General features: G+C 36.4%; 1 protein-coding gene and 1 long non-coding RNA gene across 11 annotated transcripts in view; one reads left to right on the top strand and one right to left on the bottom strand.

Moving 5' to 3' along the window:
- The window catches only part of PLEKHA5 (pleckstrin homology domain containing A5), a 239,436-nt gene that overhangs the window by 166,180 nt on the left and 54,989 nt on the right, over positions 1–18,267 (top strand). For 8 of the 10 annotated variants that reach the window (XM_043562218.1, XM_043562227.1, XM_043562226.1 and 5 more), the window contains 4 exons: positions 4,434–4,899; positions 8,114–8,197; positions 11,535–11,654; positions 12,460–12,513. In XM_043562218.1, coding sequence (XP_043418153.1) covers positions 4,434–4,899; positions 8,114–8,197; positions 11,535–11,654; positions 12,460–12,513 — 724 coding nt within the window. The remainder of the gene's footprint in view (positions 1–4,433; positions 4,900–8,113; positions 8,198–11,534; positions 11,655–12,459; positions 12,514–18,267) is intronic. The other 2 variants (XM_043562221.1, XM_043562222.1) reach the window with 1 other exon arrangement.
- Positions 9,583–10,314, bottom strand: LOC122472554. The gene is made up of 2 exons (XR_006294469.1): positions 10,208–10,314; positions 9,583–9,689 (listed from the first exon to the last, which is right to left on the bottom strand). It is a non-coding gene; the product is annotated as an uncharacterized LOC122472554 (long non-coding RNA).

Consider the following 18,267-nt stretch of genomic DNA (forward strand, 5'->3'; position numbering starts at 1 on the left):
AGAAAATTAAACCTCACTTCTTAATGAAATCACTTCTCCTCAATGATTCTATACTTTCTTACAGTTGAAACTGTATAAAGTGGTTTGACAAACATCTGGAAGTTAGGGTTTTCTTAATTGTTGAGCATAAATAATATTTTCCAAGAACTTTTAGGTCTCTGGATAGGTATAATTAACACACATAAAGGCTTTCTGTGTGACTTTTTTCTTTTGAAAGCAGATTTACAGCTTCTGAAGGTATTTTGAGCTAAGATTTTCTCTGCCTTGCCTCTCCAACTTTGGAGTCACTGGCTGGAGTCTACTTTGGGTCATTGAGTGAGATATACCACCTACATTATTATATGAACTTCATATTTTAAAAAAATAGGATGTTTTATAATACAATAATTTTTGTTGGTGGAAAGAAGCATAAGGGTTATTCATAGTATAATTCATTTTGTAAAACTTTGTGGAAGCCTTGCTATTATTATTAAAGTTCTGATAGAAAGAAAAGGGGTTTAATATTTAGTCAAATAGTAGATCCCTGCATCTGTGAACAGAGCTTTAAAGTTTCTTTGTGAGTGGCAGGCACTGTTAAGATGCATGGTGCCTTAATCCATTGTTCTGCATGGCAGAATCACAGGGACAGGGTTTTCATGGTGTTTGACAGGCAGCTGCTAGTGAATGGAGCACCAAACCTGATGAAGGAGCTTACAGTGTTCATTTCTTAAGCTTTCACTTAAAAGTAAATCACACTTTGCTTAATTTGAATTTCTTTGGGGAAAACCACTGAAGGAAACCCGTTTTTGAAAAACAGGTCTCAAAATGCTAGAAAGTATATGTGGTAAAAATAAATTTACTTGAAAATAACCTAACTTTGTATTAAAATTCTTCAAAAGTGGTTCCAAAGATGGCAGAAGAGCCTTTTAAACTTTGTAGTCATTAATTAGCCAAGCTCAGTAGGGAAATAGCATACTGTTAATGATCATAGGATAGGTTAATGGCTCCAGTTGAATATACATGTCTACAGGAGCGTCCAGCTCACGTATTGTGAATGCTTCAGAGCACTGATGGAGGGTTTTGGTGTAATAGACTTTCTGATCTGGAACTCAAACATTAGTTTATGGGCAGTTTTTATTGTGTTTTAAATTAAAAATATATGTCCATTCGTTACATGGTTAGAAATAGTTTTTTCCCACATTTCCAAACTAGATACAAAGTTAACATTTATATTTTCGGTATGTGCTTCTATGGTATAGTTCACTGCTTAGTACAGAGCTTTTTGCGTATTAAAGTCTCTATAATAGTTCTTGAATTTGCGAATGACCAAATCAAGGTATATTGGGGTAAGTTGCTTTAGTACTAGGACAGAAGTTCTAGGATAGTGTCTATTTCTGTGACTGACTTGCTTCCTAGCAGATAGCTGTGGGGTTGCCAACTCTGAACTTCTTCCAGTTTCTAGCTTGGTTGTTAACAGAGAAGGTAGGGATAGGAAGGGAGACCAAGCAGGGGGGGAAAAATAGGAAATATTTGTGGCAAGAAAGCAGCAAAGAATAGAAGAACCTTTATACTGGTTGTATCAGAGTACTGGGTACCTTTTTTCTTCACTCCAGCCCCAAAGACCTCCAGTGGTTAGCCTCACTGCAGCAGTTCCTGTTGGGGTGTGAGGGGCATGTTCAATTTTAAGCAAGCCTGTTGTAAGTAAAGACATTGAAAAGCTGAAGAACAACCAGCGTGATGAAGGAAATTTAGTTTAGGGGGAATGGTTAAAGGAAATGGAAATATTTCGAATATATAAGACATGGAGTTTAGAACTGTAAGATGGCTTTATGATCACATCATCTCATAGATGAGAAAACCAAATCTCCCAAAGTTTCAGTTTGCTAGATTTGGGTAACATATGAAGGACTCTAGTAGCATATTAAGATTATGCCCTTCCAGGTGTATTTTTATTTTTAATTAAAGAGTAAAGTTTTTAAAATAATTTTCGTGGTTTGGGGGAAATTTTTTTACATAGAAGGATTGTTTTGCTTCTTCATTAAATACAAAAGTCTAGGAATCATTGGCATAATGAAAAGAGTGCTGCTTAAGGAAGAGCTCACATGCCACTCCTAGTGGGCTCACTAACTCTTCCTTTAACCCACATATTAAAAGGAGCATGAGGGACACCTGGCTGGCTCAGCTGGAAGAGCCTGTGATTCTTAATCTCAGGGTCATGAGTACAAGCCTCACACTGGGTATAGAGATCACTTTAGAAAGGAGAAAACATTAAGAGAAGTATGCGCTCTTGGTCTTTTCCACACACCACCCCCACCAAAACAGAACAAAAACACCATGCTCTCTAACATTCTCTGAGTCCCAGAAGATGTAATTCATCCAAGGTCTCCTTATACGTAAGTAGGAACGCAAGAATCTTGGCCCTCCTGACTCTTGATCAGCCGCTTTTTCCCACTTTATTATTTTGTCATATTTTTCACAGCATTATCCCCTCTGTGGGTGCTTTAAGCCACAAAAAAGTGTATTTAACTTGAGACTTCCTCTGGTGTTTTTGTAAAGGTAACATAATTTTACTGCCCTAGTAGGCACAAATTATGCAGGGATTTTTATTATCACCATTCCTCTTAGCTCAAACGCACCCAATTCATTACACCTAATCATCACAATGAAATCTTTTTTTACTACGGTACATTAGTGTTTACACATTGTCACTGACAACAGCCTTGGGTCAAACAGCTCTGACATCCAGTTTATCAGCCAAGGATTCCCAGATGGTGAAAGAGTGTGGTCAGGTAATTTACGCATTAAGTCTTCTACCCTTTCTGGCCTATGTAATCACCACCTTTTTTGACATTTTAACACCCAGTAGGAGGCAGCAAAATAGTATGCAATCATGCGTGCACAATTGCAAACTACACTCTATGTTGAAAATACAGTGCACAGAAGAAATGTGTTAATGTTGAAAGAAGAGGTTGGAAAACCTGGGTGTATGGGGTCCCAACTCCCCCACATTTAGTTGATTGAATTACATTTTATATTAGAATATAGATTTATGCCACGTGTAGATGCTAGCAAGATGAATACTTGTAATATTGATCTTTTAAATCTTGATTTTATTGTGGTTATTGTTATTAAAAAGATTGTGTTTGCATGTAGAATTTGAATTTTAATTGCACCTTATTCCTACCTCTGAAGATAATGGGGGAACACAAATCCTAACTTTTTAAGAAACTTTTTTATGTAATGTATCTGACCGGGGCACCTGGGTGGCGCAGTCGGTTAAGCGTACGACTTCAGCCAGGTCACGATCTCGCGGTCCGTGAGTTCGAGCCCCACGTCGGGCTCCGGGCTGATGGCTCGGAGCCTGGAGCCTGTTTCCGATTCTGTGTCTCCCTCTCTCTCTGCCCCTCCCCCGTTCATGCTCTGTCTCTCTCTGTCCCAAAAAATAAATAAACGTTGAAAAAAAAAAAATTTATAATGTATCTGACCTAGCATGAGGTTAGCAAAGGATAGTTAAAACTGTTTTTATCACAGAGTCTTTTTTAAAAATTGTAAACTAAAATTCTACTTTATTCTCTCTTTTTAGGAAACATTAGGAAATCTGTGCTTAGTAATATGCCTTATGTATCCATGCCCAAAAATATAGCATTTTAAAAGAACTTTATTTTAGATGCTTAATATATATGAGAATTTTTAGATTGCTTTAAAAAGCCTGCTACAAATGTTTATACCAAGGTGGAATATTCATTTCCATGCTAGAAACATGTAAAACTCCTGAGATTTGCAGTTGTATATCTGAATATTACCACGTTTAAGTGTTTTGTCTTTAAATAGTTAAATTTCGAGCTTTAGCTTCCAGTCACTTTTATTTTTCAAATTAAGAAAAGATATCAAGGAGAGTTTTCTCTTCAAACCACAAATGTACTGATGTGCTTCTTCCCAGAAATAGTCCTGCTTTCTGAAAGAAACATTGTAATAGAGGAGTCACATATACCTGCAGGGATTCATTTCCTGTGTTCTTGCTCTATAGGACAACTCAAACCCTTAGTATTCCACTCCTACTTACCTTATGAAAAGAGCCTAGGAGTTTGTTTATATAAAAACAAGCTACGGAGACAAACTTAAGATTAGATCTTGGATATTCTTACAAATAAGTATTTTTCCTTTTTTTAACCAAACTGCACGTTGTGTGGAGTTAACAGTCTTTTATGTAAATAACAAAGATACTTTTTACTTAATGTAGTAAAGTCATCAAATTGAATTTCATAAAAAGGTCGAAATATGTTCGTTAATATTTTATACCCTGTGTAATATTTTGATCAACTTTTTAAAAGTAAGTCCCAAGATATACTTTACTTACCGGCAGGAAAAAAAAATTTTACTCTAATTTAGAATCTGGAAAACAACTCTTTTCTTCGTTTTTATATTTCAATTTTTTTTTTTTTTTTAAATTTTAGAGTCATTTCATACCAAACGTTACCAAGAAATATGCCAAGCCACAGAGCCCAGGTTATGGCCCGCTATCCAGAAGGTTACAGAACACTCCCCAGAAACAGCAAGACCCGGCCTGAAAGCATCTGCAGTGTAACCCCTTCCACTCGTGACAAAACAGTAGGGCCTGGAGCAGAAGAGAAACGGAGATCAATGAGAGATGACACGATGTGGCAGCTTTACGAATGGCAGCAGCGTCAGTTTTATAATAAGCAGAGCACCCTCCCTCGTCACGGTACTTTGACCAGTCCTAAAACCATGGTTAATATTTCTGATCAGACAATGCACTCTATTCCCACATCACCTTCCCATGGGTCAATAGCTGCTTATCAGGGATACTCCCCTCAACGAACATACAGATCGGAAGTGTCTTCGCCAATTCAGAGAGGAGATGTGACGATAGACCGCAGGCACAGGGCCCATCACCCTAAGGTAACATATCTGCTAATCTTGTGTTAACTACTTTATGGATGTTGTGTTTTATTTCTGTCCACCTATTCTTTTTTCTTAATGTGAGAGACAAAAAAATAGGTAGTCAAGACAGCTCCTTTGTTTTAAAAATTAAGGAAGAATATGGGACGCCTGGGTGGCTCAGTTAGTTGTTTAAGCGTCCGATTCTTGGTTTCAGTTCAGGTCATGATCTCACAGTTTGTGAGTTTGAGCCCCGCCATTGGTCTCTGTGCTGACAGTGCAGAGCCTGCTTGGGATTCTCTCTCTCTCTGCCCCTCCCCCTGGCATGCATTCTCTCTCTCTCTCTCTCTCAAAAAAATAAATAAATATACTTTTTTAAAAATCATAAATGTCTTTTTTAAAAAATTAAAATTAAAAAAGAATAGTCTCTAGTATCAGAATCTCACATATAAAAACCTAAGCTTGCAACACATCATCTTTCGAGAGCACAAAAATATTTATTTTGAGCAGATGTGTTATGCATTCTTCTATGCTCCATAGCCTATGTCATCAGCTTTCCATGTAGGTTAAGACCACTTGCATTTTTATTGGCTCTTCACACACTTGAAAATTCTGTTCCTGTCCTCTTCCAGCAGCATACCTGTATTCTTGCATCAGGTTCATCCTGCACTTTGCTAAGATAAAAGTGCTGACCTCAGGGCGCCTGTGTAGCTCAGTTGGTTAGGCATTCGACTCTTGGTATAGGCTTAGGTCAGGATCTTATGGTTCATGAGACCATGAGATTGAGCCCCACTGTTAGCGCAGAGCATGCTTGGGATTCTCTCTCCCTTTTTCTGCCCCTCCCCCCATCCACTCTCTCACTCTTACTCTTGGTTTCTCTTAAAATAAATAAACTTTTTTTTTTTTTTAAGAAAAGTGCTAATCTCTTCTAACCAGCTGCATATGTGGCTTATTGAAATCATCTCGTTATGTACCCAATTTAATATTAGGATAACAATGCAAGGTGGCATATATACTTTTTAAAAATTAAGATACACATAGAGATCATGTTTTAATTTGTACATGAAGTTGGTTTAAGCATTGCTTAGTAGACTATTTGGAGTTAATTCAAATAATTAGCTTTTGTGTTGGTTAGCTTTTTGTAATACTAAAGCACATGTTTTGATCATTCAGCCTGTATGCAGCCAGTTGTTTAATGTCTATCCTAAAATGAAAAGGAATTTTTCTGTCATTTTCTTTTTAATTCTAAAGAATTTCTTACTTTACACCATTTTAAAATGTACCTTTTCTTATCCCTCTGACAGACTGAATCCTTCAGTTATAACATTGCATAAAGTATATGTTTGATATAAATAAGGTGTATGTTTTCCATAAATAAGCATTAGTTAGAAATGAATAAGTCAGTCAGGAATTTTTCCTCTTGGAGGAAGCTTTAGTTTGCCTCACCAAAAAAGGCTCACGTTGAACTCCATCATAACGGAGTTCAGTGTTTTGTCACTTTGTACATCCAAAACTAAATCATCTTTGATTTAAAAAAAAAAAAAATGGTAACAATATTTAAGAGAAATCTGATTCAATAGTGTGTGGTTGAAACATGTTCTCCTGGGAATTAGCATTTTTTATTATTTTTGACCTAAATATACCATCTGTTTCAAAAACAAATATAAAATGAATGTATGCTCTCTGTCTAGTTCGTAATCAACTACTGGTCTACTCCTCTTCCCAAAAAACTTCTTAAACATTGCCAAAATTTTCTTTCAAACTCTCCTGTCATTTTCCTTGATGTGATCACTGGTTCCCAAAATATGTCCGTGGACCCCTGTGGGGTTCCCATGACCCTTGCAAGGAGTCTAGTCTGTAAGCTCAAAACTATTTTTATAATGGCAATAATAAGACATCATTCATTGCGTTACCATTTTCTGAGTGCAAAAGCAACGATGGGTACTGGCACATTAGCGTAAATCAGGGGGGCAGCTCCCAACTGTGAATTTTTAAATTCACTTAAAAATCCCTTTGATGAAGCAATAAAAGATAATTTTATTCAATCTTGACCTTTCATTATACATCATTTTCACAGTGTGTGCGATGAAATGGGAAATGGTGCATAAAGCATTTCTCTTGCGTACCAAACTACTAACATCAAGGTTGACTCAGAAAAAGATACGTGTGATTGAGTTGCAAGCTGAACTAGCTCCTTTTTTCCTGAAACACCATTTTTACTTGAAAGGATGAATGACAGACACTCTACGGTTGTTCACACTCAGTATTTGACAGACACTTCTCAGAGTGAAATGCTATCCTGTCACTTCCAGGAAAACAACCAACAGTATTTGTCACTGATGACAAATTTGAGCTTTCAAGCAAAAATTAGAATTTTGGAAATGTTGCATCTGCCACTGTGAGCTTGACAGCTTTCTGATGCTTAAAGATCAGCAGTATTAACAAATGTGTGTTACTGGTATTGTATACTGATATGTGTCAACATCTGCAGAATTCACCAAACCAGCACTTTCCACATGACCAGTGTTTGCTATTACAAAATCAGAGATGGGTAAAAAATTCATTTAAAGTGTAAACACCAGGCATACCTCATTCTTGTGTGCTTCACTTTAGTGTACTTTGTAGGTACCGCATTTTCTACAGATTTAAAGTTTGCTCCCATTCTGTGTCATGCAAGTCTGTCAGCACCATTTTTCCCACAGCATTTGCTCACTTCTGTCTCTGTCATGTTTTGGTAATTCTCACATTATTTCAAACCATTCTTTTACTGTTATATTTGTTATGGGGATCTGTTATCAGTGATTACAATTCACTGAAAGCTCAGATGATGGTTAGCATTTCTTGCAGTAAAGTATCTTTTAATTAAGGTATATATATATATATATATATTTTAGACATAATGCCTTTGCACATTTAATAGCAGCATAGTGCAAACATAACTTGTACATGCAACGGGAACCCAAAAAATTCATTTGACTCGCTTGATTGCATAATTCACTTAATTGTAGTAGTCAGGAACTGAACTCACAGTATCTCCTAGGTATGCCTGTAAAGTAATAGGTGTTAATGTGAAAAGGTCATTGATACAGTTTCAGATAATATTTGCAACTAACTTTTAATATCTACTTTCATTAGCACTAATAACAAATGTTAAATGATACTTTATAATGTAAATTTAAGATTTCTCATCATTGACATTGACCACAGAATTTATATTGTACCTTCATTTTCCTAGCATGTCTATGTGCCTGACAGAAGGTCAATGCCAGCTGGCCTGACTTTACAGTCTGTTAGTCCCCAGAGCCTCCAAGGCAAAACGGTGAGTTCAGTATTTTTATTTATCATATCATGTTTTATTTATGTGCTACACATGATAGCACATATCTTACAGAGCATTTAAGTTTGAATTTTTAGAGAGGTTCCTCCCAAAGAAAAACCGTTGCTACTTTTGTGAAAGAGAGCTCATCAGAAGAGTTTGGGATCGTGCAGCCACTTCTCTGACTAGAGAAATCTCCCAAAATGTCATATTGCCTAAATATGAGATTATATTTTCAGGGCTTATTGTATAACCTGGGTGGGTTTCTTTACTTCATTGGATGTTGATTACCTCCTTCTTTTTTTTTTTTTTTTTTTTTTTTTTTTTTTTTTTTAAGTTTGTTTATTTTGAGAGAGAAAGGGAGCACACAAGTGGGAAGGGACTGAGAGAGAGAATCCCAAGCAGACCCTGCACTCTCAGGGCAGAGCCCAACATGGGGTCTAGAACCCACGAACCGTGAGGTTATGATCCAAGCCGAAATTAAGAGTCAGATGCTCAATTGACTGAGCCACCCATGTGCCCCGATTCCCTCATTCTTTTTTTTTTTTAAATTTTTTTTTTTTTCAACGGTTTTATTTATTTTTGGGACAGAGAGAGACAGAGCATGAACGGGGGAGGGGCAGAGAGAGAGGGAGACACAGCCGATTCCCTCATTCTTAAAACAGAAGTTGGAGTTGTTGATTAGTGGAACAAATCTAGCAAGCAACCGTGTGTAGTTACACTATGGGCCTATTAAGAAGTCTCTCCTGGGGCGCCTGGGTGGCACAGTCGGTTAAGCGTCGGACTTCAGCCAGGTCACGATCTCACGGTCCGGGAGTTTTAGCCCCACGTCAGGCTCTGGGCTGATGGCTCAGAGCCTGGAGCCTGTTCCCGATTCTGTGTCTCCCTCTCTCTCTGCCCCTCCCCTGTTCATGCTCTGTCTCTCTCTGTCCGAAAAATAAATAAACGTTGAAAAAAAAAAAAAAAAGAAGTCTCTCCTAGGGGACACTTGGGTGGCTTAGTCGGTTAAGCATCCGAATCTTGATTTCAGCTCAGGTCCTGATCTCACAGTTAGTGGGATCGAGCCCCACATCAGGCTCTTTGCTGGCAGCATGGAGCCTGCTTGGGATTCTCTCTCTCCCTCTCTCTCTACCCCTCCCCCACATTCATTCTCTCTCTCAGATAAATAAAATTTAAAAATTAAAAAAAGTTTCTCCCATAAATTTTTGCATAGATTAACTACTTTAGAGAGGAAAAAACTGATTTACATATTTATGCAGAGAGAGACTATAAAAATACTAGGTGCAAGCAAGTACTTACCATTACCATTTCATTGTCAGTATTATGTTCAAATTGGGAAGGAGTTTTATTACCAGGACACTGTTATTCTTCACATTAAATAGAAAAGATGACTTTCATTACTTCATTTTATTTTAATGGCATTGTTTTATCTGTGCATTAATATCAGTAGGTAGTCTCAGTTCCTGTGAAGATGTGTTCATTTAAAATTCTCTTCCTGCAGGAATCAAAACAAATTCATCTTATGTGTTTTGCAGATGTTGTTTTATTTCATCTCTGAGTCTTTTACATGCTAAGATATAAGACAGGTGTCCTGGCTTTAAACTGTTTCCAGCTTATTTATTAAAGGTTATAAATATTGCTTGAGTAAAACTGAAAACTTTTAAATGTTGTAATTTTTAAATATTAGATTGGTGATCTGCCAAGAAACATTTATCGTTAAGATAATGCTAAGTATCGTCTTATGAATTTTTATCTTCTGCCTTGCTCCCTCTAGTGGATAGTTAGGATAAAATGTACTTATCACCTTTGTGGGTCAAAAAATGTGCCCGTTTTTATTTTGCCTCAAAATTCAAATATGTAGCAAACTTACAGGAATCTTTCATCCTTTTGAAAATGTCTTAATCTTTTTAACTCAGTAAATAATAAACTAGAGTTTCAAAATTCCTTCTTTTGATATTTTTTTCAAATACCACTCTGGGTCTTAGACTGTCTGAATCCCTTACACGACCCTACCTTCTCCTTGGCAAGACCTCAAGAGCTTGATATGGTGGTCATAAGACCCGGGCTCTCCCATAGTCACGAGGTCACCAGATGTGGTTGGCATCAGAACAAACGCAGTTATTCTTCTCCTGTCGTGAAATTTCTTCCTTAAGTCACACACATACACATTCTTTTACTCTTTAATATAAAAGAGCATTGTCTCATCTACATAGATAGCTTTATCTGAAGAATCCTGTAGTAACTCTTACTTACTTCTGACATTTTTCTCACCTAAAGGCAATAAAATTTCATATAAAATTTCAAATAACAGTTAAAAATTATTTCTGTCCCTTAAAAAAATTGTATGGAATATAAAGACATGGCAAATGAACAGAACAGAAGAGAGCTGGTGTAATACTGTGTTATAGGCAATATAAATCAATCTCAGGACCATTTTTTGGCCTGGAAGTTTTAAGACCACGCTGTAGCCCTGAAGTGATGAGTCTCTCTCTTGCCCATCTGCAGTTTTTAATCATAACAAAGCTCACAGAAACATCAAATAATGTTTTACGGCCTATAAGACTGCCAATGACCATACTTTATTGCATTTCTAACAAAGAAAAATGTATCAGATTGGCCTGTTAAGGCATTTTATCTACCTTTGAAAATTTATTCGTCTTAGTGTTCATAGTAACCAATCAGGAACCAGAGTGTGGGAGGAGAGTTTATGTACTCATGGAACCTTTCTGTTGGTATTAAATGGTGTCCTTCCCCCCCCCCCTTAAAAAATAAAAACTGATCTTTGGTTATTTAAAATATCCTGTGAATGCATTAGCAGTGACATTTATAGACTGGGAAGCAATTAATAGACCCCAGGTACTGAGTTTAATATGAAGATATCATCCAAGTTTTACATGAATTTGAATGCTTTTTATTTACCTTCTGTCTTTAAAATAGAATGTTGGACATGCAGGTATTGTTCTATTGCTGTAAAAGTCTTAGGCATCACTTAAAAATATCTTCTAATGATAATTTTTTAATAACTCTTATGTACAAACCTTTACAGTTGTTTTTTGGCATTGTGCTTTTTAATACTTAACATTTAGTATTCTCTCATGAATTCTGAGAAAGTGCCTTAATATACTGTTGTTTTGCTGTATCTTTTAAAGTAACACTGTTCCTTCTATTTCTCTAGATATCTATGCATTTATGTAGGACCTATCATCATAGTGCCTAGGCACTATGTTTGATGTCAACCGTAAGAGGAAACTTGCCAAGAAATCTTGGTTTAATATCTGTCACTTAAGACAACAATTAATCTGTTTTCCACTGTTTGGATTCTTAAATTGTACTCCTTCAGCCAGAGGAGCTTACGCTGCTGCTAATAAAGCTGAGACGGCAGCAGGCCGAACTGAGTAGTGTCCGGGAGCATACATTAGCACAGCTCATGCAGCTGAAACTTGAGGCCCACAGCCCAAAGGTCAGCTATGAAGAGTTTTGTATGTGTCATCTGCCATTACCACTTACCTTGAGCCATTCGTTAATCAGTTTGATCGGTGTCATTAGTGTTGAGCATGAGCCCATACAATCATTGCAGTGACATTATGATCTCCTATTGACCCTTTGAGAATTCACTTATTTATATGTTATTAAAGGGAAATATGGGTAGGATGGATTTCTTCTTGGCCTTTCAGCCCACTCACCCACCAACTTTTGGTCGTGAGGAAGGAAATGCATACAGACTTCATTCCCCTTGTACCGTAGCTTCCACAGCTGATGAAACAGATGACTGAAAAGTCCTATAATTTCCTGGAAAGTAAAGAGTTGAAAATTGGTTGTAACTGTAATAATACTGCCTTATAAATGTCAGAGATTAAGATATTTTTCGTTCTTGACTAAAAGAATGAACACATGCAAACATTTCTCAAAGGGTTTAATAGCCTCTGGTTATATGAGAAACATCCAAAGAAGTCGTACTGTGTCACAGAAAAGTATTAACGTGTAAAACTTCTAACATTGAATCTGCTAAAGCCATTTCAAGGATTTTCCTGCTGAATATTTTAGCTTCTGTGCATGTCTATTTAATTTCTTACAAAACTAAGTGTAATTTTTAATAATTTAATATATCATCTGTACAATTTACAGGGAGCATGTATGTGAAAGTTGTGTACCATGATATAATAGGTTGTGGTAAACTACCTGTTTTTCTTGTTTCAAAATTGACCTTTTCATGAATTCTACACCCTCTTTCTCTATCCCTTTGTTTCTTGATTGATGCCTACTAGAATGAAATTCTTTCACATCATCTTCAAAGGAACACCATATATTTGGATCATCAGGTGGGATTTGTAGAATTTTTTTGCTTAAAGTACCTAATAGAACTTTTCAAATGTAGTTTAGTTTTCCAGGTTATTTGGAACTAATAGCATGACTTTTATAAGTAACAGAATAAGAAATTCCTAACGGTGAATTCAGTAATACCAAAATAAACAAGTAAAAAGGATAGTTGTGAGTGTAAGGAGCAATACTGGGTCGCTGGAAAATTGGGAGCCTGAATTCTCCAGACCTCCCTTCTCTTATCCCAAGAAAGCTCCTACTCATTAGGTTTATCTCTGCTTGGGGTTGACCTGATTAAAGAACTAGGTACCAAACTGTGAATGCCTTGTTGGAAGATCAAGAGGGGGCGGGTGTGCTGTGCTCTCAAAGGGTAGTTTCGCTATGGGTGAAAAGTATGGTGACCATTTTTAATTCTGTAACTTCAGCTCTTGTTTGCCATCTCCTGGTGTTTGGTCTTCACTAAGCTCTGTAGAATCATTTTTACAGTGGGCTATAGTTCCTACCATTTCCTCAGTGGTAGCAGTGAGTGCGGATGGTTAGGGTGAATGGCAACAGGGACTGCTTTTTCCATATTTTAGTTTTTATGAAATTCTTTATTAATATTTAATTTTAATTTTATGGGAGCTTTTGATATGTCCTTAAACACTGAATTTCATCCTGTGAATGCATTTTTTATCTATATAAATTAAGCTATAACTTGTTTTAGCCTGTTTCAGAACAATTCAAACTTGAGCATTTTACCAAATGAAAGAGGTTACTGTGGAAAATGTCATAAGACAAATGTTTACATATTTATATTTGCCTCCTTAAAATACTAAGGTACTGCTTTAAATTAGTTCTATTTAAAGAGGGATTTTGCATTAGGATGACCCTTTAAAAACTGTTCAATCGTGTTTGATAATTTTTAAAAGAAATATACTTTTTTAATATAGAGTTTATTTTTTGTCCCACAACATGTTTTTGTCATGATTTTGCCAATTGGAAAGCTTTAGAAATCAGCATTTCATGAGTCCAAATTCCAGTCTCCACTCCAGAGACTGCTGTTGAAATTTAACCACGGTGTATATTCACACTTTGAAAGTAATCTAATAAAGACACGAAGTCTTCCCTCAAAATGCCACACTGCCAAGAAAGCTTCTAAGATGCATTGGTAAATAACTTTCATAAAAGCTCTTTTGTCTGTAAAGCTAGCAATAGTTCTGAAAAATAAGGGGATATTTCAAAAATTAGGTGTAAAAAACAATGATATAAATGTGAATCTAAAGTTATATAGTATCTCTGGAAATAAACCTAGTGGTTCATTGTAATTTATTACTTACCTCAATAAATCAAAACTAGAATTACAGAGACAAAGAGCTTTAGAAAATCCCAGCGCTTGCTAGCTGGCTCAGTGCATGGAACATGTGACTCTCCGGGTTGTGAGTTCAACCCCCACATTGAGCATAGAGAAACTGAAAGAAAAAAAAAATCTTAGGAGGGGCGCCTGGGTGGCTCAGTTGGTTAAGAATCCACCTCTTGATTTCAACTCTGAGCCGTCAGCGCAGAGCCTGCTTGGGATTCGCTCCCTCCTTCTCTGTCTCTCCCTCCCCTGCTTACGCACGCATGCTCTCCCTCTCTCAAAATAAATAAACGTAAAAAAAGAAATCCTGGGAAAAGACAGGTGAATATATTGAAAACACCACCATTTGCTAAGATACTTCTCCTCAACTCCCTTTCCCGGGTTGAGCTGTTTCTTCCCTTTCCCCAAGTGACCCAGATCCGATTGAGGTTTCTGTTGCCCTTGGTACTCTGGAAGTGTGCTCCACTGAGCCTTTGTTGTTGGAGAGGACCAGGCTAGTGGTCTACAGGTGGCCTCTAAAAATCTCGACTTTTAAGTGATCCTCTCTATTGCCTCTACACATCAGCAGAGGTTTTCTAGTAGTTGCCTTTTTTTATATTAGATCCTGAAATAAAAGTATATTAGTCCAATTTTAAAATGTAGTAATGAAAAGAACTACAGTAATTGTTTGAATGCTAATTTGCATGATCAAAATAAGACTGTTTCTGATGGAAAAATTGGGGCCATTTTTAGGCAATAAATAGACAATATATAGAAACAAGGTGGAAACTTTGCCCAGAAACTCAGATATGCCTAAATATATAGATCCTTAAGGTTTCCTAAAGAAAAATCCCTCTTTAAATAAATCAAAATTTTTTATGGTTTCAAATAATTACATTTAATGTAAATGAAACATTTACTTTTGAACTGTTCTATATTTTATATCAACAATAAAGTTATTAAGTTATATAAAAAGAATTCTCGATCATTTTCCATTTTAATGAAATTTTTTTCATTCAGCTCAAACACTTCTAGTTTAAAAAAAAAAGAAAGCATTTCCAGCTTTTAATCTTGTTACTGCCAGTAACTTATTTTAGATTGCCAAGTCTGTTGTTTTTATAGGCATTATTGTTTGCCCAGTATATAAAAAAATCAGCAGTTTTTTCATAACTAGAAATTGGAAGCTAGATTTTAAAATCTGAAAGTCAAAAGAAAAGGCTCTGGTCACATTTTATACAATATGTCCTACAAATGAACATGTACTAATTAATACTCACTTTCAACACTTGTTCTCCTAGCTCAAATACATCATTAGAATAACTTAAGGCCAGCAGCAAAATGTAGTCTTTCTCCTGCCTCTTGGGAGCTAGTCAAAAGAAAGTTTTTTATTGATTGAAATTCTCTCAGTTGCTATCACTGTCCATGAAAAATAGAACCAAGTGTGGTTTCTGAGTTGCTTCAGAGGTAAATTCATTTCTGATATCAGAATGGTTATAACAAGTGAAAAATAAAAATGCCTTACCCTGTAATTCTGAAGATCTGCATATTATACAATCAATCCAAAAATCTTGACTTCTGGTCCCCATAACTTGAGCAGTGTAATTTGGCTTCTGATTAACCACATTTTGAGGATGAGTTCTGTACTAAAGTGTTTTTAAAAACAACAAAAGCTATACTAATTATATAGCAGAATTATCTTCTGCTTTTTGTTTCATTTTGGAGTACACTATTGTCATTTGCTTGTGCTTTTACAGCACAATTAGTAGACTATTCACAGACTACATTTAATAAGACCAGGCTAGGTTAATTTGTCATTTTTGTGAATTTTAAGATAACCTGTGAATGTACAATAATCCTAACTGGATATACTTCATGTACCTCATCCAGATTCTATTTATAAAATGAATAAATACATAACTTTTTTGGTCAGTCATGAAGGGAGGATTAATAAGAATGGGAAATGAGAATGATTCCATCCTTTTGTCCATATTCTCCACCCTATTTTAGCTCTTCCTTCCATTTGTTTCTTTCTTCCTCACCTGCTTTTTCTGACTTTCCCCTGTCATTGAGTAAAAAGCAGTTATGAGACAGTTTAGATGATGTTCCCTTTCCCTTCTTCCTAAAACTTTCGGCCAGCTTTCCATGTAGGCAATGATAACAGAAAATGAGATACTAAGAAATTGGTAGGAAGACATGGATAGAAGGATCAAGGAACTTGGGGCCATGCTTCACAGGCCTTTGTCAGTGTGCTGCCCCCTTGTGGGTACACTAAACATATCCCAACCCTTTCCACCACCACTGCTCTTCACCCCACTCTGATTTTATTCTAGCACTCCAGTAGCTAACCTCCTCCTTTAAGAATACTTGCTACAGTAAAAATAATAATAATAATAATAATAGAATAGAATACTTGTTATGGTAAATGGAGTTTGACTTCTACACATCTAAGCTTTACTTGCACTGATACTGCAGCAGTTATTTTATTTTTTCATCTTTTAAATATAAATACTGTAACATTGAATGCCCTTAAAATTATGACATTCTGCCTTTACCCCTCTCCCTTCAAGAGTCATCATAGTTAATTGCATCAGAAACATTTGCTTGAGAAAGGGAAAGGAAGACACAGATCTCAGCTACACTCAGGTTGCAGATTGTCTCTTCCCCATGTATTTGTGAAAAGAATATGCCTCTGTTCCAGTAATTAATGAAGTTGATTTACCCAGTTGGAGCTGTCTACCTGCTGCTGGAACATACTTGTTTCCAGATGTAGCATCAAATAGTATAGTCTTTAACATCAGATAGCTAAAGGATCTTATTATACTCAAATTCTCATGGAAAAACTGGACGTTTTTCCTGAAAAAGCAGTTTGCCATAGTATAATAAAAGAAAAATACAGCCCAAGCTTACCTACGGTGTTCTTTGTTGTATAAAAATGTTTAAGGGACACCTAGGTGGCTCAGCATCCAACTCTTGAATTCAGCTCAGATCATGATTTCACAATTTGTGAGATCTAGCCCTGTATGGGGCTTTGTGTTGACAGCACAGAGCCTGCTTGGGATTCTCTGTCTGTCCCACTCTGTCCCTCCCCTGCTCACGTGCTCTTGAGTGCACTCTCTTTCTTTCCCTCTCAAAAATAAATATTTGTGGGGGCGCCTGGGTAGCTCAGTGGGTTAAGCATCCAACTTCAGTTCAGGTCATGATTTCACGGTTTGTGGATTTGAGCCCCGCGTCAGGCTCTGTGCTGACAGCTCAGAGCCTGGAGCCTGCTTTCAATTCTGTGTCTCCCTCTCCCTCTATCCCTCTCCTGTTCATGCTCTGCCTCTCTCTGTCTCTCAAAAATGAATAAACATTTTTAAAAATTTTAATAAACATTTTTTTAAAAATGCTTAAGAGGAGAGGCGCCTGGGTGGCTCAGTCGGTTGCCTGTCCGACTTCGGCTCAGGTCAAGATCTCACGGTCTGCGAGGTCAAGCCTCGCGTCAGGCTCTGTGCTGACAGCCCAGAGCCTGGAGCCTGCTTCGGATTCTGTGTCTCCCTCTCTCTCTGCCCCTAACCCACTCGCATTCTGCCTCTGTCTCTCCCAAAAATAAATAAATATTCTAAAAATAAAAATATTTAAAAAATAAAAATGCTTAAAAGGTGCAACAGCCAATAGCTACATCCTTGTGTCTTATCAATATATTTTTTTAAGTTTTATCAGATGCTTGTGGGGAAGATAAAATCATTTTGTTTTAATACTAACTTTTAAAAAAACATCTTGGATGCAAATTTAAAAAAATAAATTAAGTTAAAAAAATAAAATTTAAAAAAAGAAAAAACTATAAAATAGTTTATCCATGAAAAAATAAAAATAAAAAAATCTTGAAGAGTAAACTAAACCTTATAATTTGCAAAGATTTTGTATTAGCATTGAGATTTTATGATGTAATTCTTTTTATAAATACAAGTATTTTATGAACTGTGTGCTAAAGCTACTAATGACTTTTGGAAGAAGTCTGATATTCCCCATTGGCTGCTGTGGACATTCCTCACCAGTATGCTTTCTATATCCTTTCAAGAAACAATAGTGGAAAAAAACTATGCAGACACAGACTCTGGCCACCTTTAAACATACTTATGCCAAGGGAAATGTAAAAAGAAACAATTAACTGAATATATGTAATTGGTACTGGAACCATTCAAGGTAAAAATCCAAGAATACCTTTTTGCATTTTGTTCTTTGTGTTCATGAAAGACAGCTTCCCTATAAGGGAAGAAATGCTAACAAGATGATTGAAGAGATTCTTGATGGCTTTCATTGTTCATGTCAATTCAGCAAGTTTGTTCTGTTGAGCTATTAAGCAAAGATCCCATTTTCTCTAATATTTCAAGGGGTCCTGGAGCTTCTATTTTTAGGGATGATTGAGATAATGTTTCTAGGGGATGTAGAATAGGCATTT

The sequence above is a fragment of the Prionailurus bengalensis genome, chromosome B4 (assembly GCF_016509475.1).
Source record: "Prionailurus bengalensis isolate Pbe53 chromosome B4, Fcat_Pben_1.1_paternal_pri, whole genome shotgun sequence".
NCBI classification, from domain to species: domain Eukaryota; kingdom Metazoa; phylum Chordata; class Mammalia; order Carnivora; family Felidae; genus Prionailurus; species Prionailurus bengalensis.